The sequence below is a fragment of the Geotrypetes seraphini genome, chromosome 2 (assembly GCF_902459505.1).
Source record: "Geotrypetes seraphini chromosome 2, aGeoSer1.1, whole genome shotgun sequence".
Lineage (NCBI taxonomy): Eukaryota > Metazoa > Chordata > Amphibia > Gymnophiona > Dermophiidae > Geotrypetes > Geotrypetes seraphini.
Window position 1 is genome coordinate 105,930,777 of NC_047085.1, and position 25,737 is coordinate 105,956,513.

Sequence of the window (25,737 nt, forward strand, 5' to 3'; positions counted from 1 at the left end):
ATCTTCCCCTGGTTCCTCAGGTTAGATAGCTCAGCAGAAAGTTCCAGCGGTGGTCCTCAAGCCTGCTAAGACTTCCAAATCGAAGCACATTTCCACTGCTTCTTTGGAACCTCCAGCCGTAGCAGGTGGTCCAGTTTCAGACGCGGATCCATCCTTGCCGGCTTCCTTCCAGACCATGTTAGAGCAGCAATTTATTCAGTTCCTAACCAAAATAGGACCGAAGCTAGCTACTCTAATCCAGCCTGGGCATTGTGCAGACTCCCGCGAGGTCGAGCCTCTTCCTATACCTCGGGCTGAGCCTTCACACTCTATGCAGGGAGTAGAGTCTTTGCGAATGTCTGGTCTGGCATCTATGCACTCTAAGCAAGGAGTAGATTCTTTGCAAGTGCCTCGACAGGAATCCTCACACTCCATACAAGGAGCAGAGTCTTTGGGAGTGCCTCGAGATTCCTACACCAAGCCTCCCGAGCTTCGATCTACAGCTTCTAGCCCCATCCATTCTTTGGCAACGTCAGCTTCCATCTCCGAAGCCAAGTCTCCTCGATCCTCGAGACCTGCTTCCAGACACCACTCTCGTCGTCGATCAAGACCTACCTCGAGGCATACCTGCAAGCATAGCTCTTCTTCTAAGGAGCATCCTTCTTCAACTAAGCCTCGATCTACACCTTCCAGCTCTACTAGACCTCTGACTCCTCAATCAAGGACTCCACTTCCAGACCTCGAGGACTCAGCGGCTTCTATTGCTTCGTCCAAGTCTCCTTATTCTTTTTGATAATTATTTTCCTGCCGAAGCTTCATCTTTGACCCAGGCTGCCTCAAGGTCCTCGAGTCTCTCTCGATGTAAGGCATTAGCAGATCAGCTATCTTTCTCTTCTTTTCTTTGTCAGATAGCTGCTGACTTGGACCGTCAGTTAGATGCTGGTTCTAAATACTCTAAGGAGTACCTCGAGGTCATGCATCTTCCTCAACCTCCTGCAGAGTCACTTAAGCTTCCCCTTCATAAGCTTTTGTCTCAGACTTTTACACAATGCCTGGAGACTCCTTATGCAATTCCTGCTGTTCCAGGCAAGTTGGACTCCAGGTATAAAACTCTACATTGCAAAGGTTTTGAGAATTCACAGTTGTCTCATCAGTCCCTGCTTGTGGAGTCCTCCTTGAAAAGATCCCATCCTTCACAGTTGTCTCATCAGTCCCTGCTTGTGGAGTCCTCCTTGAAAAGATCCCATCCTTCCAGAGTTAATGCTACCTGGAAGGGAAGGGAAAACCATGGACAAGTTTGGACGTCGCCTTTACCAAAATGCCATGATGTCCTCCAAAGTCCTCAATTATAATTTTCATTTTGTCACTTATTTCAAGTTCTTCATTGATCTTCTTCCTAAATTTCTCAGCTATTTAGATACACAAAAGCACTTCGAATTTCAAGAAGTCTTAGCTACTCTGTCACAACTCAGATTACATCTTCTCCAGTCTTCTTATGATGCCTTTGAGTTGTCCGCCAGGGCGACTGCTTGTTCTGTAGCAATGCGCCACCTAGCCTGGCTTCACACCATTGACTTGGACCCTAATCTTCAGGACAGCTTGGCTAATATTCCTTGTGCAGGCAATGACCTCTTCGATGAATCTATCGAGGCAGCCACCAAGAAATTGTTTGAACATGAAAAATCCTTTGCTTCTGTTGTCAGACCAAAGCCTAAGCCAGCTCCTGCCAAGCCTGCACGCCCTCCTCCAATTTTCCAGAGGCGTTTTGCTCCGAGAACGGCTCCTTACACTCATCCGCCTCCTAAGAAACAGCAGAATCAGAAGCAACAGAAATCTCAACCTTCTGCTGCACCTAAGGCTGCGCAGCCTTTTTGACTGTTTAAAACAGAGCATAACCTCCACCATTCTGTCTCTGTCCTCTCTTCTCCCCATTGGAGGTCATCTCCATCAAATTTTATCACCGATGGGAGATAATTACATCCGACCTCTGGGTGCTGTCAATCATCAGGGAAGGATATTCTCTTCATTTCACTCAGGTTCCACCATAGCTTCCTCCAAGAGAGTATCCTTCCAGTCCATCTCAGACCGCCCTTCTTCAGGAAACTCAAGCTCTGCTTCGTCTCCGTGCCATCGAACCAGTTCCTTTGGAACAGCAGAACAGGAGGTTTTACTCCCGTTACTTCCTTGTTCCGAAGAAGACAGACGAGCTGCGACCCATTCTGGATCTCAGGGCTCTCAACAAATTTTTAGTCAAAGAAAAATTTTGCATATTGTCCCTAGCGTCCCTTTATCCCCTTCTAGATCAGAACGACTGGTTATGCTCTCTGGATCTCAAGGAGGCTTATACTCATATTCCCATTCATCCAGCCTCCCGTCGATATCTCAGATTTCGGGTGGGGAATCTGCATTATCAATACAGAATGCTACCCTTTGGCCTAGCTTCATCTCCCAGAGTGTTCACCAAATGCCTGGTACTGGTAGCAGCAGCTCTAAGGAACCATGGTCTTCAGGTGTTTCCCTACCTAGATGACAGTATATGCTGTTGAATGAGGTAGTTTTAGCCATTTTATTTAGACACTCATGCTATTTAATTTTAAAAGTATTAAAGTTCATGGCATCACTCAGTATCATATTTTTGGAGTCTATACCTCTGGATTCCATAAAGTGGTGTGCACCCAAATTGCCAACTAGCATATAAATTTGAGTGTACAAGTTATAGGATAATACCAGTAGTGTACCTAATTTACTTGTTAAATTAGGCGCCAAATGGCCTTAAGTGCCAGTGATAGCCCTTAAGTGGCATTAATTGGTGCTAATTGGCTCTAATTTATAGTTAAACTTGTAAGTGCACTTAGACACTATTCTAGAAATGTGGAGGGACATTTTCAGTAGGATGTCCTAAGTCTTGAGTTTGGACGTTTTGAGAAAGATGTCCAGAAATCCAGTAGAGAAAATGTTCATTTTCAAAACTGCAAGATGTCTATCTTATTTTTTTTTTTTTTTTTAATGACTTATCTAGACATTTTGGCCATTAGTATGTCTATCTTTTTTGACCATTCTTGAATATAAAGACGTCCACCTGAAAAATGCACAAAAGCAAGCTTTCAGATGTCCAAACAACCAGCATTCTTAACAAACTGTTCACAAACAGCTGAGCACAGCAGATAATATATGGTTAACGTGACCGTATGTCCCGTTTTGAACGGGATATCCCATTTTGAAGTTGCCTATCCCGTTGTCCCCAAGAACAGTTCCGGGACACTGAAATGTCCCATTTTCGAAGTCCAGGATTTCTCCCTGCTTCTCCCTACTTCCCAGACGCAGCAACAGGCACATGCAGCGACTGCACTTAACAAGCGCCAGGCCCACAAGCCTTCCCCTCCCCCATGCCAATTCTTATGTTGGAGAGGAACTTCTGGGCCAGCCAGGCAGTGATTGGCTGGCCCGGAACTTCCTCTCTTGATGGGTAGGGGGGGAAGGCCTGTGGGCCCGGCGCTTGTGCAATGCAGTCGCTTCACGTGCCTGTTGCTGCGTCAGGAAAGTAGAGAGAAGGGAAGCAGGTTGCATCGTGCAGGCAGGGGAAGCAGGCTGCGTCAGGGAAGCAGGGTGGCTTGGGGCAGGAAGAAAGAAAGGGGGAGCAGGGAAAGAGAAAGAAAGACAGAAAGAAAGGGGGCAGGGGAAGCAGGGTGGCTTGTGGGGGCAGGGAGAGAGAAAGAAAGGGGGGCAGGGAGAGAGGAAGAAAAAGTTGGTCTCATAGAGGGACAGAGAGAGATGTTGGTTGGGGAAGGAAATGAGGTCTGGAGGAGAGCAAGCATGCAGGAGGCAGAAAGAAGGAAAGAAATATTGGATGCAGTCAGAAGGAAGTGCAACCAGAGACTCATGAAATCACCAGACAACAAAGGTAGGAAAAATGATTTTATTTTCAATTTAGTGATCAAAATATGTCCCTTTTGAGAATTTATATCTTCTGTCTTATATTTTGCACTATGGAGCAACCCAAAAAGCCTCCCTCAAAATCACCTTCGGGCAGAAGGGCATCTGCGCATGCTCAGATGCCACGTGATAGCATCACTTGTGATGTCATTGAACTGCATGCGCGCATGCCCTTCTGTCCGACCAGAGCAGACAGCAGGGGGCAGAGCTGGGACAGGGATAGGGGGAGATTGGGGGCGGGACTGAAAATTAGTAGATGTCCTGTTATGAGGAAAAAAATAAATGGTCATGTTATGTATGGTGATCCCTCCAAAACCCACCTAAATCTTACTGTACCCACATGTACACCACAACAATAGCCCTTATGCCTGTAGGTGCCATCTTTATGTAGGTTCATTAGGGTTTGAAGGGCTTACCATACAATATAAGCAAGTTTCAGTGACATCTGCTGGGACTTTTAATGTGACATTCACTGCAGTAACCCTTAATGTGCCCCTCTGCTCTGCTGTGGAGATGTATATGAGCCAGGTGAATCTGTAAGACAGGCTTTAAAGCATTTGGGTGGTGGGAGGGGGTCGGTGACTACTGGGGATATAAGGGGGGGTCATGCCTTAATCCCTCCAGTGGTCATTTGGTCAGTTTGGGTACCTTTTTGATCTAAATGGCTTCCTGGACGTTTTCTGAAGTTTGATTATCCCTGCAGAATGTCCAAGTCCTAAGCCTACCTAAAACATGCCTCTAATACACACCCTTAAGATTTGGATGCAATAGAGAGAAAGTGACCAGAAAGACGTCTAGAAAGTCTGTTTTGAGAGTGCCCACTTGGACGATTTGACTAGTAAGACGACCAAGTGCTATGCTGTCTTTTGGACGTCTTTTTTGAAAATGAGCCCCATAGTGCCAAAATGCTATAGCGTGAATTTACAAAGGGGCACGTCTTGCAGTTGCGCTCGTAAGTTATAGAATACTGTTACATATGCACACAACCACCTGTGCTAGGCATGATTATGTACACTATCCTTTCACATTAAGCGCTCTCACCTAAAATTAGGGGAACACATGCTGACTTGCCCTCTATTTCATAACAGTAATTTTGCACACAATTGCCATGTTAGAATTGGTACTTAGGGCCCATATTTTTCATGCTTATTTTTTGGTGTTTTCTTGAAATGCTCTATAATGTACAGATGGAAATTCAGGGATCAGTTCAATTATCTTTGGGTCAGTATGAGAAGGAGCTGGGTAACATTGTTGACTAAAGTTCCGTTTTGGTTTATTTCTGCTTGTCTTCTGTATCACCTCAAATAATTTCATCAATGTGGAGAATTTGATGAGGGTTGGAATGGATAAATGGTTTTATATTCTATAACTGTGCATTGCAAATCCAGCATTTTCTTTGCTCTGCATTGCAAACTAAAAATGGTGTGCAGTAACATAGAAATGGAAGATTATACACTTTGTTCTACAAATCAAGTAATAAATTACAGACTGGTGTGTGTGTGTGTGTGTGCAGTGTTCTTGCTTCCATCATACTGGAACTAGTAGAATGTTTTAAATGGAACTCTTATCTAGCTGTGGGGGGAGTTGATATCCCTAATACTTAACTAGAGCTGGTCTGCAGTATTGGGAAATAGTTATAATTTGTTCCACCAAAAGCTCACCTGTAGATTTTTTAGGTAAAATTTTTGAATAAATGGTTTTCTACATAGTTGAAATTCAAAATGTTATACTTTCTTATAACTGTGTGCAGTGTTTAATATAGTGTTTGTTACTTATCCCAGGCAGCAAATGGAAAGCCAGTTAGGCTGTCTCATTCTAGCAACAGACATCAGCCGACAAAATGAATATTTGTCTCAATTTAGAATCCACCTGGACAAAGGAGACTTACATTTGGATAATGCAGATCACCGGCTCTTCATTTTACAGGTAGTTATATGTCATATATTGTATTTTGTGAATGTCTCTTATTTTTTTTTATTTTTTTTTTTTTAGATTTTATTTATTCATTTTTGAATTCTTACAAGTGAATTAAACATATTATAATCAATTATCATATGACACTTGTATTTACAAACAAATCTTCTTATAATATAAAATAAATCCCCCCTTTTGTCAAATTTCCTATTTCCATATGATATACATTCCCCATCCCACCCCTATATATCTACTACCAATGTGCTAAGATATCTGATCATTAGAATAATTAGTCAATGGTTCCCAAATTTTTTTGAAATTATGAAGATTCCCTTGTTGTAACGCTAATACCTTTTCCATTTTATATATATGACAAACTGAGTTCCACCAAAATGTATAATTTAATTTAGTATAATCCTTCCAATTTTGAGTAATTTGTTGCATGGCGACCCCTGTCAATATTAATAATAACTTGTTATTATTTGCAGAAATCGGACTCTGAGTTCTCATTGCTGTACCAAATAATATAGTGTCATATGAGAGTCCTACATGGTTTTCTAATAATTTATTAATTTGGGGCCAAATTAGTTTCCAAAAAGCATTTACGCAGGGACAAAAAAAAATGAAATGATCTAACGTCCCAACTTCTATTCTACAATGCCAGCATCAATTGGATCTAGTGCTATCTATCTTTTGTAAACGCGTAGGGGTCCATAAAATTCGATGTAACAAAAACATCCACGTTTGACTCATAGATGCTGACCTTGTAGACCTTAATCTCCAGGACCAAAATCGTGGCCATTGAGACGCAGAAATTGTCTGTTCAATCTCAATACTCCAAATATCCCTGAGTCCATTTTTCTTTTTTTTACTTAAAAATCCATATAACAATTTATACCATTTTGCGGCTTAGTGTCCCATAAAATCCGCCTGAAAACAGAGAACCTGCAAGCTATATTGAGTATTAAGGTCTTTCCATTCAGGGAACCCTGCCTGAATAGCCTGCTTCAATTGCATCCATTTAAAATATTGTGTTTTATTTAAGCCAAATTTATGTTGCAATTGTGAAAAACTAAGCAGTGATCCTTCTGAAATAACATCATTCAATGTCCGTATACCTGCAATTATCCATTGTTTCCAGACAATCTTAAATCCGCCAATCTTGATCCTGGAGTATACCCAAATAGATTGATTTAATGATTTAGCAATTGGATCTGGTGATAGATTACTAATATATCTTAAGGTCTTCCAAGTATCCAGTAAAATTCTATTATCCTTGTATTTCCTAGGCAATTTTATACTAACTACATGTTCTAAATGTAATGGAAACAGGAGCCGCCATTCTAAATATAACCAATCCGGTACATTCTCCATGAGATCTGGGAGGATCCAATACATACCCTGTCTTAGAATGTAGGCTTGATGGTACCTATAAAAATTTGGAAAATTTACCCCTCCCTCCACAATTGGTCTTTGTAATGATGCTAAAGCAATTCTGGATCTTTTCCCAAACCAAACAAATTTTGTAAGAACGTTGTTTAACTTTTTATAAAATGACTCCTGAAAAAATATTGGTATCATACTCATTTGATAACAAACCACAGGCAATATCATCATTTTAATTGTTTGAACTCTTCCCCACCAAGAGAGATGTAAAAGATTCCATTGCTCACACATTTCTGTTATCTTTCTTAATAAAAGTTTTTCATTCTCTTTTTTTTTTTTTGGATTTTGTGAATGTCTTGTTAAAATCTAAACTATTGAGGCATTCTGGAGAACCTTCAGCTGGTAAAGTCAGAAAATTGATTAGGTAAATCAAGCCAGAGGTGAGCCCTCCTAAATTGGCTCAGGTTATGATAGGCTCTTAGAACAAAGACAGTTTAGCACAGAAAAGAAATTCAAAAGTATAACTAAAAATACATTTATTTTCCAACTGTGTTGTATTTGTATGTTTTGTAGACTGTAGAGACACTCTCATTTCTGTTTCAATCCCTTTTCTTTCCCAGCTACTTATTTTCCCATCTTCTACTACTACTTATCATTTCTGTAGTGCTGAAAGGCATACGCAGCGCTGTACATTCAACATGTAATAGACAATCTTGCTCAGAAGAGATTACAGTCTAATTAGGACAGACAGAACACATGGGCCAGATAGGAGTTAGGGAGTTTCTTGCAGAGAGAATGATAAGATGGACATAGGTATGTTATGGTGAATGGGAGTTGAAGGCAGCCTCAAAATAGAGAGCTTTATACTGCTAGAGACAGAGCTTGACATATTGACTCAGGCAATCTGTTCCAGGCATATGGTGCAGCAAGATAGAAGGGTTGGAATCTGGAGTTGGCAGTGGAGGAGAAGGGTATGGATAAAAGGGATTTACCCAATGAGCAGAATTCATGGGGAGGGGGGAGATAAGTGAGGAAAGGTATTGAGGGGCTGAAGAGTCAATTCACTTATAAGTCAGTAAGAGGAGTTTGGAACTGTATTTGGAAATGGATGGGGAGCCATTGAAGTGGCTTGAGGAGAGGGGTAATGTGAGTAAGGCAGCTCTGGTGGAATTTAAGTCATGCAGAATAATTTTGAATAGATTGAAGGGGAGAGAGATGACTGAGTGGAAGACCTGAGGCAGAGGAGAAGCTTCCGGGTCAGCTCTATCTCCAGCAGGTGGGGGTGGTAAGCCTGTGCAGTCTTCCTTGGTTTAGTGTAGGCCTGTTGGATTTTGTTTAGGCCTTCTTGTCCTCATCTGTGGTGCCAGATTGAGCTTAGGGGACCCTTTCGGGGGTCCATCTGACCTTGGGGATGTCACACTTGACGGGTTAAGACCCTCTCTCCATTCCCCCACCTCCCTGAAATTTTTTTACTAGAGGTGCCTTAGTTGTAAGCCTTTCCACCGATACCGACAAGGCATATGGCTTAGAGAGCCAGTGGGGGGTCTATTCAGTTGTTAGCGGGAGTAGAGAACGTCCAAGCAGATTTCCTCAATCGTCACGTGTTGGATCCCGGAGAGTAGCGTCTCGGTCCTGCAGTCTTCAAGTTGGTTGTGCGGGCTTGGGGCCAGCCTGTCATGGACCTGATGGTCATGAGTGGCACCACCAAAGTGCCCTGGTTCTTCAGTCGGCACAGGGATCTTCAGGCCAAGGGGCTGGATGCTCTGGTGCAGCTTTGGCCATCGGATGACCTTCTGTACATGTTTCCCCCAAGGCCGATGGTGGACAGAGTCCTTCACATTGCTCAGCACCGTGGCCGCGTGTTCCTGGTGGCTCCAGACAGGCCCAGGCGTCCGTGGTATGTGGATCTCATTCATCTTCTCGTGGCAGACCCTCTTCCTCTGCCTCTCGCCCGACCTTCTGACGCAGGATCTCATTCCTGTGTTCGATCCAGGTCCCTTTTGTCTTACAGCCTGGCTCTTGAAAGGGAATGCCTAGGTAAAAACAGTTATTCAGATAAAGTGATCTTCACTCTCATGGGGTCCCAGAGACTACACCTCTCAGGTTTATGTTCGAGTTTGGCATATCTTTGAGGAGTGGTGTGCTGTGCGTGGTGTGGTTCCTATTCATACCTCTTTGCCTCACATCTTGGAGTTCTTGTAGGATGGCCTGGACAGGGGCCTTGCCTGCTTTTCCCTCCGGGTTCGGCTTGCGGTTTTGTCTGCATTTCGCGGTTTTCTGCATAGTCAACATTTGACTTCTCCTGATGTGATTCACTTTTTGAGGGTGGCCAAATTGCTCTGGCCTCCATTTCGGCCTTTGGTTCCAGCCTGGGATCTCAGTCTGGTCCTGTCCGTACTAGTGCGTCATCCTTTTGAAACTCTTGGCTCCTGAGCATTGAAGTACCTTACTCTGAAGGCGGTCTTTCTGGAGCCCATTACTTCTGCCAGATGCATTTCTGAGCTGCAGGCTTTCTCTTGTAGGCCTCCCTTCCTGGTATTTTCTAGGGAGCGCGCAGTGCTGCGGCCAGTTCCTTTTTTTCTGCCGAAAGTGGTTTCACCTTTTCATGTCAATCAATACGTGGTACTCCCATTCTTGGGTTGTCGGGAGTGCTCTTTGGAGCAGAGACAGTTGGGCGTCTGCCGGGTCCTTCGCTGTTATGTTCAGCAGACCCAGGAGTTCCGGAAATCGGATCGTCTTTTTGTCCTCTTAGCAGGTTCTCGTAAGGGGGACGGTGCTTCCAAGGCTACCATTGACCACTGGTTCAAGGAGACGATCGCTTCAGCGTATCATCATCAAAAGAAGTCTGTTCCAGAATTTCTCAAGGCTCATTCTACTTGGGGTCAGGCTGCTTCTTGGGCTGAGTCTTCCTTGGTGCCTCCGATGGATATCTGTTAAGCGGCAGTGTGGTCTTTTCATTTGTACGGCACTACTGTGTAGATGTTCAGGCACATCAGGACACTGTGTTCGGGGAGCTGCGTGTCAAAGCAGCTCCTGATTGGTGAGGCCCGACTTTAGTACAGGAAGAGGCGGTCGGAGCATACCGCGAGTGATTTCCTTCACTCGCCGGCGATCCGGCTGCCCTCTCCTGTCTCCCCTGCTTAAAAACCGTATTCACGGTTTTTCAACATTCATGGGGGTTCCTGGAACAGAACTCCCACGAATATCGGGGGAGTACTGTATTTTAGATTGAAGAACTAAGGGAAAATTTGTTTTAATTTGAAATGATGAGAGCAGAACCAATCTTTAATCATATTCACACATTTTCAGATATTATCTAGTGTCTCTGACTATAATTGGGATACCGGATACAATGTCATCTGCATATATATATATATAATGTTTAAAAACAAGCAGGTTGAAAACGATACCAAGAGATTGGGGTAACAATTTAAAAAGTGAAGGAGAAAGGGGAAAGCCTTGAGACACTCCATTAAGTAGTCTCCAGTTTTTACATTACATTACATTAGTGACTTATATTCCGCCTGTACCTTGCAGTTCTAAGCGCATTACAGTATAAGATAGCTGGACATTTCCAGGAAGTTACAATTTGGGGGATGCTTACATAGTAGAAGCAGGTGGATTACTATTTAGGGGAGGTTAAATAGAGGAGGCAGAGGGGAGAGGTTGGGGAAGGGAGGAGAAATGAGGAGGTTAAGTAGAGGAGGCAGAGGGGAGAGGTTGGGGAAGGGAGGAGAATTGAGGAATACTAGTAGGGAAGAAGAGTTTAAGGGTTACTTGTTAGGGTCGGTGGGGAGGATGTATAGTTTTTTTGAATAGCAGGGTTTTGATTTCGATTCGTAATGATTTAAAGTCACTTGTAGTTGACAACAGGTTGGAGATACAGGGGTCCAGTTTCGCTGCCTGCGTTGCTAGGAGGCCGTCGTATATCTTCTTTCGCTAAGTTCCCTTGAGCGGTGGGTAGGAGAATAGGATCTGGGTTCTTCTTATTCTGGATGTGCGGTTGAAATTTAGACAGTTGTTGAGGTAAGTGGGTGCAGTTCTGTTTATTGCTAACCCGGTCAATAGTGGCTGCCGCAAGATCTGTCATCAAATTAAATTCTACCAAATCAAAAGCACTGTTAAGATCAAATTGGATAATAATAGCTCACTGACTTTTGCATAATAGTTCCTTACCATAGGCTACCAAAGCTGATACTACAATTTCTGTAAGCCTGATTGTAAGGAATGTAAAATATCAAAGTGTTGACAGATGTCTAGTTTTTCTGTAACTAATCCCTCCATCACTTTATAGAAGCAACAGGATGATAATTACAGACCTCTGCTAGCCTTTGGTATAGGTATTAAAACAATACTCCTCCAGATGAAGGAAATAATTTAACCATTGAGTGTGGGCCATTTGTCCTTTCTCAACTTTCCTCTTATCTTTTCCTAGTCCCTCACTATATCTGTCTCAGATAATCGTAATCGTATTTCCTCTCTCTCTATTCTCTCTCACCTTTTCACCTTCACTTTTCAATCTTCTACCTATATTTTCCATCTCCTCCTCTCACCCATGCATCCATCTCCTGTCTCACCCCTTCCATGGCCTCCTATTCCCATCTCTTTTACCTACTCCCCATAAGTACAATTCTACCCTCTGTACTTCTATATTTCTCTCACTCTTCTTGAGAACTCCCACATGATTCTACTATGCCAAATATCTCCCCTCCCTCTCTCTTCTTACATCTTTGTAGCCCAGCATCTCCCTGCCTTGCCCCATCACTATGGTCCAACATTTCCCTGTTCCTTCTCCCTTCCCTTCACCTATGGTCCTGAAATTCTCTCTGTCTCCCCCATGGTCCAGCAGTTCCCCCTTCCCCCTTATGATCCAGTAATTCCATCTCTCTCCCTCTTTCATCCTTACGATCCAGCAGGATGTGGCAGAGGGAATGATCCAGCACTGGCTCAGGCAGCCTGGTATCACTCTAGAGGCTGCTAAAGAAATAGCAGCTTTGACTGACCATAGGAAGGGGAGGGAGAAAATTAAGTGGTGTGGGGCTTATTGGGGTTGAGGTAAGACAAGGGTGTGGTATTAATTCCATGGGGGGGGAGGCAGGGAAGGAAAGAGAGAGTCTAGTTATATTGCCAGCCCTATTGCAACACAGCGATTGAGAACCACTGCCTTAGAAACATGACACTTTACAAAAGTTAAATAGTTCCTTGTCCAATAGATGCTGGCATTGTAAATTGGAGATAGGGAGTTTGGATCATCTTTTATTCTACTGTCCCCATATTTTAGCCTTTTGGAACTCAATCTGGGATCAAATAAATTGTTTATTGGAAAACCATGTAGCATTATCTTATGATACTGTTATATTTGGAATGTATATGAGAAAAAAGAGTCAGATATCATCGAGTAATAATAAACTTTTAATGATCATGACTGGAGTTGCCATCCAACATATTACTAATAACTGGAAAGATCATACTAGGTTGAACTTTAATTTTTGGTGGAATTCATTATGCCACATATATAGAATGGAAAGATCAATAGCGATACAAAATGGAAATTATAATAATTTTATTAAAATTTGGGAGCCATTAACGTCTTTTTGTCATGATCAAATGCCATTTTTCTACTAGTCATACATCATATAATATTGGGAGGGGGGAGGGATACAAAAATAGGTTTCTTATTATAAATGAAGGGCTTTGAGGGAGGGTGGGGAGAGGGTTACATTTGTATGTTTAGATTATAATGATAAGATATGCAAGTGCTCTGATTAATTCTGTTTATTATGATTCTTGTACACTTGATGAAAGTTTTAAAAATGAATAAAGAATTAAAAAAAAAAAGAGAAACATGACACTATTGTTGTTGCTGACCATTTAAAAAATGAAATTGTTTAAGCAGATATATATATAGTGTTTTATTTCATGTTCATTTTATTTTATAGATGGCCTTGAAGTGTGCAGATATTTGTAACCCATGCCGAACTTGGGAATTAAGCAAACAGTGGAGTGAAAAAGTAACGGAGGAATTCTTTCATCAAGGCAAGTAGAAAATGAGTAGGCCCTGAAATCAAAAATGTCATGGACTTTCAGGGGCTTTGCTGGAAGCATGGTTGGTTAATAAATGACAGAAATAGATTTGAGAAACAAAATTTAGAGTTTTAGCCACTCTGAATGTACTTCTGTTTCTTACCTGTATAAGTACTGAATGGAAAGGATCAACTGGTCAGCATATAGCCTAATAAAAATTTTTGAGTAGGGTGTTAATGGTATATATATCATAATTGGTGATGGTGCACACCTCAGGTAAGTTAAATTGTCAGTCAAATTTTTTGAGGAGGAGGAAATATGAAGATGTGTATAACTATCTCTATCTAGATATTTGTATGTCATAATAAAAGACAAATAAAAATTTAGGAAAACTCTTTTCTCCTTTTCTTTTCATTTCATTGCCAGTTTTTACAAAAATGCATTTAAACAGCCTACAATGGTAAAAATAGGTAATACACTTCTCCCTCAATATTCATGGGGGTTAGGGGCAGAGCTGACCTGCGAATATTAAAAAAACGTGAATAATATTAGGGCCGGTTCTGACCCACCCCCTGCCTTCTCCTGGAATCCCGGACCTTACTTTAAGCCCTCTGAGACTCCCCGGAACCTTACCCGGTGGTCTAGCAGGCTTTCGGGGCAGGAGAGATCGTCCTATGCTCCTGCCCCGTGCAGATCACTCATAGGAAATGGCTGCCGTGAGCTCCCATCATAGTCTCAAGAGACTACGGGAGCTCACAGTAGCCATTTCCTATGAGTGATCTGCACGGGGCAGGAGCATAGGAAGATCGCTCCTGCCCTGAAAGCCCGCTAGACCACCAGGTAAAGTTCCGGGGAGTCTCAGAGGGCTTAAAAATAGCCCCAAAAATTAAAAAAAAATTTTAAAAAAAATTGTGAATAACCGAATCTGCAGATACTGAAACCGCAGATTCGGAGGGAGAAGTGTAGTCCTAAAATATGTACACAGTAGAAATGCATAATATGGCAAAATAAAATATCAGTAAAGTTCAAAACATCCCCCAAATTAAGTTTAACCCAACCACCCTCTCCCACAGAGGGGTCAAGAAATAATTGTCGTGCAGATAGAGAGCAAACCAAGTACACTGAGCAATAAGAACATCAGATTATTTATTAATAATAATAATAATAACTTTATTTTTATATACCGCAATACCACAAATAGTTCAGAGCAGTTTATAGAGGAAGAGACTGTATACAGTCAGCAACAATACAAAAAACTTTCAAAATTACATTAGCATGTTCAGATTAATCGAGTTTATCTGGGATTATTTTAGGAATGCATCAAGGCAGAAGTGGAGTCAGAGAAATTTGTCAAAGAGATAAATTTTGATTGATTTCTTGAAAGTTTGGTAAGAAAGTGCGTTTGAAATGAAATTGGTTAAATGTTTGTTCCATTTGCCTGCTTGGAATGTTAGTGTTCGATCAAGGATGGAAAGGCAAACAAGTAAGTACTACGTGTACAGGTTGTGTCTGGAAATTAGACATGATGAGACAGATAGATTGGCGATGAACCTGTTATGGTTTTGAAGAAAAGGCAAGCAAACTTAAAGATGACCCTTGCTTCCACAGGCAGCCAGTGTAGTTTTTGTAATACGAGCTTACATGATCCGATTTCTTGAGGCCAAAAATGAGATGGACTTCGGCATTCTGGACGATTCTCAGTCGTTTGGTTTTCTTAAAAGATTCCAAGTATATGATATTGCAATAGTCTAAGGTACTTAAGTTCAAAGATTGAACCAACAGTCAAGAGAGGAAATCAAAATAATGTTTAATGGTACGAAGTTTCCATAAAGTGAAAAAACATTTTTTGACCTGAGCGTTGATGTGATCTTCAAAAGAAGAGATGAAATAAAATGGTGCCCGACATAGCCAAGTTTTGCCTAAGGATAGGCTTCATCATGTAACACTTCCTTCTAGAACAGGGATCTCAAAGTCCCTCCTCGAGGGCCGCAATCCAGTCGGGTTTTCAGGATTTCCCCAATGAATATGCATTGAAAGCAGTGCTTGCACATAGATCTCATGCATATTCATTGGAGAAATCCTGAAAACCCGACTGGATTGCGGCCCTCAAGGAGGGACTTTGAGATCCCCTGTTCTAGAACTAACAAAACTGGCAAATAGCCAAAGGCAAACCACACAGCTTAACTGATGCAGCTTACCATTAAGCGAAATGTGGCCATGTTGGGCATTGTTTTATTTTTTCTGTTGTCTGCCGCTCTCATCACTCAATGTACATGGCCTGCTCTCTATCTGCATTGCATCAGCACTTGCAGTTCAATGCCTCTCATCTTTCTGCTAAGAAATAATTGAAAAGATCTTCATACCTTTAAATATACGGTAGGTAAACAAGAGCCCACGTTAAATAAGGATTTACTCATAAAGTTCAAAAACAGCATTGAACCACTCAAAGGGCTCCTTTGACATGAGGATCAACTAAAATTAGGGGTGCTGCTGATGTAACGGGCCAGGACTAAAACACCAGACTCCTGGGTTAAAACTAGGCCTCTGGAGAGACTAGAGGCAGCAGTAGGGGCTGCAGATAGAAAACAGCAATTCCATTCCTCCTTCCGCTACTGCTGAAGGTGAGGAGACTTATGAATTTATATTTTAACATGTCATTTAAAACCACCTGTAGTTGTTGCTCTCTCTTTTAAGAGCCAATAGGAGCTAATCCACTGGCAAGAATATTTATTTTTGTAGAGCTAAGTAAAACAAAAATGATTACTCTATATTATAAAAGGTTAACAACTCAAAGTAGATTATGACTGTTTTTATTACTATATTCTTTCTTTAGGAGATGTAGAAAGGAAATACAGACTGGACGTGAGTCCCTTGTGTGATCGACATAAAGAAAAGATATATGATATCCAGATTGGTAATAACAATTGCTCCTTTCCAGGAAAAAATATGTAGTAACGTGTCTCTTTAATTGACCTCACATTTGAATATGGCATACAATAATCTTATATCTGCCTAACTAGATAATCCTGACAATTTTTCCACTCACTCTTTCCCGGGGGTGGGGGGAGTAGGATGTGAAGGGATAAGGGGGATTTGACTGGGATATTGTACAAAAATCTGAGCTTGTTTGTGTTTCTCTTTGTTTATTTGATTTTCTTGATAAGCTCAATAAATATATTTAAACATAGTACAATCCCTAATCCTAAGTCTACTAGATTACTGCAACATCCTCTACCTCCCCTGCCCTGCTACAATGACTAAACAACTACAAACAATCCAAAATACAGCTCTGAGACTCATCTACTCATTGAGAAAACACGACCATATTTCAGAAGCATACATCAACTCACATTGACTACCAATCCAAGAAAGAATACTATTTAAATTCTACTGTATGTTATTTAAAGCCTTAAACGGAGACAGCCCAACCTACCTGAGCAACCACCTCAATGAGACATAGAAAAACACACACCCCATTCACACACCCCTCGATCAAAGAAGTAAAACGGGAAAAACTATACGATGGCCTCCTGGCCACTCAAGCAGCTAAACTAGATAACCAAATCTCCAATCAACTGATAACGACACCAGACTACAAGACATTCAGAAAAAAATAAAAGCTATACTCTTCAAGAAATTCATGAAACAGCCCTAACTTCAAACTTACCGTCCTTCTCCCTCTTCCCGCCACATAGAAACTACATAACCTACTCTTTACCTCTCTAGAAAGGACAAATGTTCTTCCATTGTAAACCCTCCATTTTTTTATCTCTTGTAATCCTCCTTGAACCGCAAGGTAATGGTGGAATAGAAATCTCTAATGTAATGTAATGCACATGGAAAACCTTACGACATGTCAGTTGAATTTAACGCCTATTCCAATACATAAATCAACAAATCAGACTATATAGCTAAACTCCAAGATTCAAATTGGTGGATTTAAGGTCATCTGGAAGGATTGGATGATAGCAGGTATACGTATTTTGGATGATGTTATTTCTAATGATAAACTGCTTGATTTTTCACAGTTGCAACATAAATTTGGTCTTAATAAATCACAAAGTTTTAGATGGTTCAATTTAGCAAGCTATTCAGCCGGGGTTCCCTGAATGGAAAAATCTTAATAATCAATATAGTTTGGAATTCTTATGTTTTCAGGTTGACTTCCTGGGACACCAGGCCGCACAGTGGTATAAATTGATAGCTGGATTTTTAAAAAAGAAACCAAAAACTGGTCTAAGGGAAATTTGGAGCATTGAGATTAAGCATCAAATTTGTGCATCTCAATGGTCACAAATTTGGACTTGGAGGATGAGATGTACAGTGTCTGCATCTATGAGACAAACTTGTTTTTTTTCTTTTACATAGAGCATTCTGGACCCCAGTTCGTTTACAAAAGTTAGATAGCTCTAAGTCTAATAGTTGTTGGCATTGTAATCTCGAATCAGGGACTCTAGATCATTTATTATTCTATTGTCCATTTATCTTGGCCTTTTGGAAATCAATATGGGTCCAAATAAATTGTTTATTGGCAAACCCGGTTGCATTATTGTATGATACTGTATTTGGCATGTCAATGAGGGCTAAGAGCCAAATATCATCTAAGAATAATAGGCTTCTACTTATTATGACAGGGGTTGCCATACAACAAATTACGAGTAATTGGAAAAATTGGAAGAGACTTTACAGTTTTTGGTAGAATTCGTTGTGTCACACATATACAATGGAAAAAAACAATAGCCACACAGAAAAGGAATTTTAATAAATTTCAAGATGTTTGGGGGCCATTAACAAATTATTGTAATGATTAGATTAGATTCCATTTTTCCCTTAATATTATAAGTTCATGATAGGGAGAGGGGGGAGTTTATGATCTTTTATTAATAGTAAGGAAAGTAGGAAAGTATTTATTAAATGGTATATGTGTTTAATACATGATATGAAAGGGTTGGGGGGAGGGAGATAAACTTTATAATTTGATTTATTGCTGAGTATTAAGTGTTTTATCTAAGTTCAAATGATTGTGCTTGTTGCACTTATTGTAAGTTTGAAAAATGAATAAAGATTAAAAAAAAAAAAAAATGGGTGTAACGGCTATCGTTGAATGTACGGTGAGTTTTGTATATCCGGCCCCAAGTATTTTACATAAAATAAGTTAAAGCTTATCTATTTAGCTTTAGGATTCCCTTTTCCCAAGTTTGTAAGCAATGTCTTAGCAAAGTCTTACCAGATAGATCTCTCTATCTGTGGAACTACACCTCTCAGATCTACACCTCCTAGATGAGTTACCCTGCACTGATTCTGACCTTTTGACTTTTCCCTTTAATCAGGGAGTATTGTTTAACTGAAAGGTAACTAAACAAACAAACAGTTTATAACTACCTAACTGAAAAGACCATTGCAAAAAATATGCTCTGTAGGGCTACTTTTTTCCAGCTGACAACTGTAGATTCAGTGTATTTTTTTTTTAAGTTTATTTTAAAACTAATGATTTGGTACTAATATATTGATAGTTGTTACTTCAGTACTTTTATAAAGTAGTTTTGCGATACTACACAGTAGAAAGTGTACAACCTTTTTTTTTTTTGGTCGTTATCTTTTTAAGAAGGAAAAATCTGTTTTGGCTCTATAAATTATTTTTGCATTTAGCAAGAATGATCTTTTGACTATTGATTCAACAATGCAAGAAAACATTGTAAAATATCACTGTTCTGCTAGATATGTCTGGGCCAAGGATTTTGTCTATTGGTTCAGCAATACTGGAAACAGAAATGTGACACCGGAGTAAAGGAAGTTGCATTGTGTCACAACTGATTACCTTCCAGCAGTCTATGGCGAAGCCTGGATGTTATGCTAAAGCAGGGGTCTCAAAGTCCCTCCTTGAGAGCCGCAATCCAGTCGGGTTTTCAGGATTTCCCCAATGAATATGCATGAGATCTATGTGCATGCACTGCTTTCAATGCATATTCATTGGGGAAATCCTGAAAACCCGACTGGATTGTGGCCCTCAAGGAGGGACTTTGAGATCCCTGCTCTAAAGTCATTCAGCTTAGATATTACAGACAGGTAAATGATGGTGATAGTGATGCAAGCAGTTGGGGGGCTTTTTTTCTTCACTTTTTAAATGGTTGGTAATTATACTGTATATCAATATGCCGTAAAAGAGAATGAATAAGAAAACAAGGTTGATATAACTGCAATAATGAGAATATTCTTTTTCTCTTCTGTAGGTTTTATAACATACCTGGTAGAACCCTTATTTGTGGAGTGGGCTCGGTTTTCTAACACCAGGTTGTCGCAGACCATGCTGGGTCATGTGGGACTAAACAAAGCTAGCTGGAAGGGGATGCAACAAGAACAGTCCAGTAGTGGAGATGACACTTTACCTCAGAAAGATCGCATACCCTGACCGTGCAGTCAGCATAATAGAACCGTCTCCCGGAGGTTCACTTTGATAATTGGAAAGAGGTGTTTTGTGGAGACAAACTTGCCCAGATTGCCAAGGTTTCAATATAAACAGTGCCAGCATTATTTATTTCTAAATTTTCTTTTGGCAAACCATTTGAACGTTTGTTTTTAATTACTACATCTGAACATAGAGCAATATGCATATACCTCAGTTGGCTTCTTTTTTTTTGTGGAACCTTGAATATGCAAAACACACCGGTGACTACACTTTTTTCAAGAACATTTATTTGTAACGTGCCACATAACAGTAATAAAGTTGGGAATAAAAGTTTCTCTTAAGACTTGAAGTGACTTGTTCTAGCAGACATATGTTGGAACATTATAAGATTGATAAGATACCGAATCATACCTTTCATGCTCTCCTAATTTTATAAATGGAAATGTGAAGCATCCACTCTTCTGCTGCCTTGGAAAGACTAGCTGTTTACAAATCTACTCTAAAATGATTGATCCTAAACTTGCCTGGTTGTGAAGGAGCCACTTTGTTTACCCTTTATTGCATTGAGAATGAGAACAAATGTAAGGCGGGATCTTCTGTTGCCACGACAGCCCCCCGATTGCCCTGTGCATTGGGACCCAAGCTTTTAAAGTAGAGCACAGCCAAGCTTCACGCCATTGCTGTACTGGAACACAGCTCTTTTTGTTGGTTTTTAATTATTACTATTTGGAGAGCTAGAGGGTTGGGTGGAAGAATGATGTCCTAATTTTATTGCAATTTTGCAGTGAAGACATTGCATGCTGTTTTCATTACTGTACACTTGAACTGCACATGCGAGAGAGGTGGAATGTCTGTAAACACCATAATCAGCTCAGGGTATTTGCCAATCTGAAATAAAATGGGAAGGGAAATGTGTCCTTCAGAACAAGGGTACAAATGCCCCTTTTGCTGCAGTATGTGTGGATGTATGCGTGTGGTGTGGTGTGGGGGAAGGGGAGGGAATGCCAACTTTTTTTACCTATATATATTTATTCTTTTAGAATGTGTCAATTTAAATGAGCAGCCAACACTGGGGGGAGGGAGGAGATACTGTAACAAATTGTGACAGATGCCTTAAACTATGCACAAAGCTAAGTGACCAAATGTGTTATTTTTATTGAAATGTGCATTGTTTTTTGGGTTGTTGGTTTGTTTTGTTTTGTTTTTGTCTTCCCTGTAGTGAAATATTACTTTTCCATGGGATTCTGTTGTGAAAAAGGATAAATGTTTTGTAGAAGAAATTTAAAGACTAATTTTAAACATTCCATTTTCGTAATTTTGTTTTAATCTGTTTTAAGTATAGTGAGCAGAACTGTTACTTAGTTTCAGAAAACAAACTGGTGCTTTCTTTTCTTTTCTTTGTATTTCCCTTGATATTGCTGTAAGACTGTTTATTAATTCTGTTTACAATTTGTTGCAACAGCCTTTTTGGGAGAAGGCTTCAGTGTAAAGCCATTTATAAAGGCTTTGCCATACTCATTTTAATACATGGCTGTTGCTGTTAAATTTTGATGAATAAAGGAAACTATCTTTTCATTATGTTCCTACAATTTAGTTACCTTATTCTACCAAACTATAAAAACCTTGTTAAAAAAAAAAAAAAAAAGGAGAATAATTGCATTATAAAAGGTATAGGGTAAGTTTCATAGAGATTTATTTGGGTAAAGAGATTATCCAGGTAATTTCCTTGCCTGTAAGCGCACCCCCCACCCCCTTTCCCAGTACAGATGCAATATCAATGCATGCATTTAAATTACAGAAGAAATGGAGGGGCATAATCGAAAGGGACATCTAAGTCCGTTTATGTCCATCTCGCAAGTCGTCCAAAGTTAAAAAGAGCCTAAGACACATTTTCAAAAGATACATCCAACTTTTTTTTACTTTCGAAAATCTTCTAATTATACGTCCTGCCGATCTGATCGTCCAAGCCACTAAATCGTCTATCTTTATACCACATTTCCGTCCAACCTTCCGTCCAAGTTCAAAACGCCTAGAACAAGCTCTGTTGGACGTGGGAGGGGTCTGCAAAGTGATGGACTGCACACCCAGACATGCCACCTAAATAGTGGGGTACCTTACAGGGCACTGCTGTGAACTTCACAAAAAGGGTGCCATGGCTTCTCCTCACTACAGCTCCCTTATAGGTGACGGTGAGCCCCCCCAAACCACCTCCAGAATCTCCTAGACCCACTTATCTACCACCCCAATAGCCCTTATGGCTGCAGGAGCCACTTATATGCCAGTACAAAATGGTTGTGGAGGTGTATAGGGCAGTGCACATGTTTCAGTATCAATGCAGTGATTACAGAGGCTTATGGGCATGGGTCCTTCTCTCTATGGGTCCCTAACCCACCCCCAAGACGACTTAAGCTGCCTCTGGGCTGGACGACTAGGCTTTCCTGTGCCAGGTGGCCAGGTGATGATGGTCTGGAGACTGAAATTTAAAGTTGTGAATAAAATGTTTATGGGGGTGGGAGGGGTTGGTGATCACTGGGGTAGTGTGTGGGGGTCTGTGTTATGTGTTTGCAGTGCTTATCTGGTGACTTTAGGTGGGTTTTTGTGACTTAGACCATGTTTTACATGGTCTAAGTCACAACATCCAAGTTCCGTCTAGGCTCTGTTGTTAAACTTTTGGTTATACATGCTGTACGACTAAGTCTAAGCCAGCCCAACTCCTGCCCTCGACACGCCTCCCGAAACGCCCCGTTTAGCTTTGGACGTTGAGCGGCACTATGAAGGCCTAGGTCATTTAGAAATACGTCCAACACCCGGTTTTATTATCGGCGCTTGGATTTTTTTGAGAAATGTTTGTCCAAGTGCCGACATAGGGCGATTTTTGGACGTTTTTGGACATTTTTCTCTTTCAATTATGAGCCCCATAGGGTTTAATGTGGGAGAGAAAAATCACAGATCTGATTTTCAAAACCACATGTGCTTTTGACTAGTTACATAAAAGAAAGTGCAAATGTACCGTATATACTCAAATATAAATCGAGACCTCCATTTCCCCCCTCCCCCCAAAAAGGAGGAAAAATGGTTGACTCAAAAATAAGTCGGGCGGCTTAATATTCAAGTGCCCTGCCCTGTCAGGTACTGCACCCAGCCCTCTTCTCTCCCAACCCCTGTCAGACTCTGTACCAAGCTCCCTTCCTTTCTTCCCTTCCTCCCTTGTCAGGCTCTGCACCCAGCCCCCCCTCCCTGCCCTTTCCTCATACCTCTGCCAATTCCTGGTGGTCCAGAGCTGCAGCAGGCAGGAGCAAGCTTTCTGCTGCTAACCCGGTCAGTAGTGGCTGCCGCAAGATCGGCTTTCTTCAGCTGCTGAGCGGCACTGAGCAGGAGTGTGCTTTGGCGCTCCTGCTCGGCACTGAGCAGCATCTTGACAGGCTCACGCGAATTCAAGATGCTGCTCAGTGTCAAGCACCTCAGAGGCTGAAGAAACTTTATCTCGCTGGAGCCGCCACTGACCGAGTTAGCAGCGGGGCAGGAACGCAGAAAGCTCGCTCCTGCCCACTGCACCTCTGGACCACTAGGGATCAACAGAGGGGGTACGGGGACGGTGCAGAGCCTGGCAGAAGCCTGCAATAATTCTGGGAGGGGACACTGGCCCGAATATAAACCGGGAACCCCATTTTTGGGCCAATTTTGTGGCCCAAAAATCCTGGTTTATATTCGAGTACATATGGTATGTGGCCAACTGGCCATTCTTTATTTCAAAGCAGGATTTAAAGTAAAAGCTCCCTTAATCAGTGTGTTTGGAGAATAGTCAGTATCATTTAATCTATATTGGGGTTAACTGAATATTTTTCATTCAAGTACTTTTCAGGAAAGAAAGAGAAGACAGTCTACATTTTGTAAAACCTTTATACAGTATGTATCGAAATACAGGAACTAACAGTTTAGGAACACCCAGATCACATAATGGTCACACTTCAGCACTCATTGGTTTCCACATACTGCTTATCCTCTTGTTCTCCACACTATTTAAACCCCTCTATCTATATATTATCTTCATTCCTACTTTCTTCCACATGTCTTATTCATTGTTTCAGCAGCAATGTTCATAATATATGATGTTGATATGTTTTGATTCTCAACACAAGCTTGAGAAGCTCTTTGAAGCAATTTGCAAATGCCTGCCTTCCTGCAAATGAGTTGCCTGAACTTAAGAGAAAAACAAAAGAAAGAAATTTTATCACCACCTGAACATCAAAAGATTATTTATTGTAGCTCAGCAAATTCAATAATAATTCAAAGCATTGTATAGTAATAGCCCAAAACAAATTAGTTTCTTCAATGTTTGTGCCTAGCAAGTTCCACTATCTTTAGAAACATACAAAAGCATTTTCTCTGTTTTCTGTCTTAAGAGTTGATGTAACGCTAAGGGCTCCTTTTACTAAGATGTGCTAATGAATTTAATGTGCTAAGAAACCCATTTTATTCCTGTTGGCTTCTTAGTATTTAGCGTGTTCTAAATCCATTAGTGCACCTTAGTAAAAAGAGCCCTAAGATTTTTATCCGTGTTAACCCGTATTTCAACTTCACTATCTTTAGTGACAGTTTGTGGGATCAGCATTTTGTGAGACATCAAGAATTTTGAAAGGCAATTCTATAAGCTAATACCTAAATTTGGGTACAATAGTAGCGCTTGTGTGTGATTGGTGTTAGTAATTGGCAATTATACATATAAATACTGAGCACTATTCTATAAATGCACTTAAATCACAAAACTATAAAGGATGTACACATTGGTGGAGCATGGGAGTGTTACCAAGTGTCACCAAGAAACCTGTGGAACTACGGCCCAGAAATATCAAAGAAGAGACAAGTTAATCTAATCATGTATTTTTTAATGGGTATAACTTAGGGCAGGCTGGATGGACCGTTCAGGTCTGTATCTGCCGTCATTTACTATGTTACTATCGGTTGCATATATTGCATAGCACACCAAGGTACGCCCATTCACACTCGCTTTTATCCTGTCATAAGCAGACATCTAACTTTTGGTGCTTTACTGTGGCTTTGTATTAATATTCTATAACAGCTTAGGCTTGCCATTAAGCAAGTATAGAATTGGTGCAAATTATGCCCCTTTATGGTGTCTAAAATGAGTATTGCAACTTTAGGGGGGGGGTTCTTTAACATTGAAGCTTTGAAATGCTTTAGCAGAAGATCCAACTGAAAAAAATCATTATCTGTAATTATCATATGTAATTTTCTGATAGTTTCTATAAGTGAGGCTACATTTACAGGAAGGAAGATGGAAAAAATTAGTTAAGTTGCTGCTGTTCCCTTTCATAACTATTAATGTCACAGGGAGACAGTCCTCAGAATCTGAGATTTTAAGAATTTTGTTAATTTCTAAAGTAACCATCTTCACACGTACAGTTCTACATTCATGCATGTGTGAGCCTTTTTTAAGAGTCAAATAATATACACATATACAGTTGGAAGATCAGCTTGTGAAATATCCAACACCTTTATCCAATATTTCTTAAACATTTCTGTTTAAGGCAATCATGAAAAAATATAAGCAAAGATACAACTTTTTACAGTATTCTCCATGCTTTCAACCTTAAATCATAGTGTACGGAGCCATCTTTAATTAAAATTATTTGTAAGCCCTTAACTGAACCTAGAGACTGTTCAGTATTAACAATTTGTAACTTACTATGAACAGTTTTTACAGAATGCTAATATATCTTCCAAAATCTTTACCTGTGTAAAATCATCCATATGAGGTAGTAACATTTTACTAAATTCAGAAATGGCCTCCAAAACTGCTTCCACTTTTATAACTGATAGATAACTGGATACAGACAAACTTGAAATGTCCTCAGGCGTTTGCACATTTAAGATCCCAATCAGAACCCTAATTGTTATGGCAGTTGAGGTTCCTGTTGCTTTAACTCCAGTCTGCCCTTACACCCCACCAATGTCATCTTGAGCCAAGCTTCCCATGAGCTGACCAAATTGGGTTTCACCATAAAAGCATCTATAGGGCATATCGAGGGAGACGCAATAGGCTGAAAAGAGTGAGTTGGGTGGTGTGCCTTATG

The 25,737-nt window shown here is 40.7% G+C and overlaps 1 protein-coding gene across 6 annotated transcripts in view; it reads left to right on the top strand.

Annotated features, from left to right (window-relative positions):
- Window positions 1-21,220, top strand: part of PDE7A (phosphodiesterase 7A) — a 168,307-nt gene extending 147,087 nt beyond the window's left edge. For all 6 annotated transcript variants that reach the window (XM_033934510.1, XM_033934511.1, XM_033934514.1 and 3 more), the window contains 4 exons: window positions 5,694-5,838; window positions 13,152-13,248; window positions 16,070-16,150; window positions 19,467-21,220. In XM_033934510.1, coding sequence (XP_033790401.1) covers window positions 5,694-5,838; window positions 13,152-13,248; window positions 16,070-16,150; window positions 19,467-19,645 — 502 coding nt within the window. In that variant the 3' untranslated portion in view covers window positions 19,646-21,220. The remainder of the gene's footprint in view (window positions 1-5,693; window positions 5,839-13,151; window positions 13,249-16,069; window positions 16,151-19,466) is intronic.
- The last annotated feature ends 4,517 nt before the right edge of the window (window positions 21,221-25,737 follow it).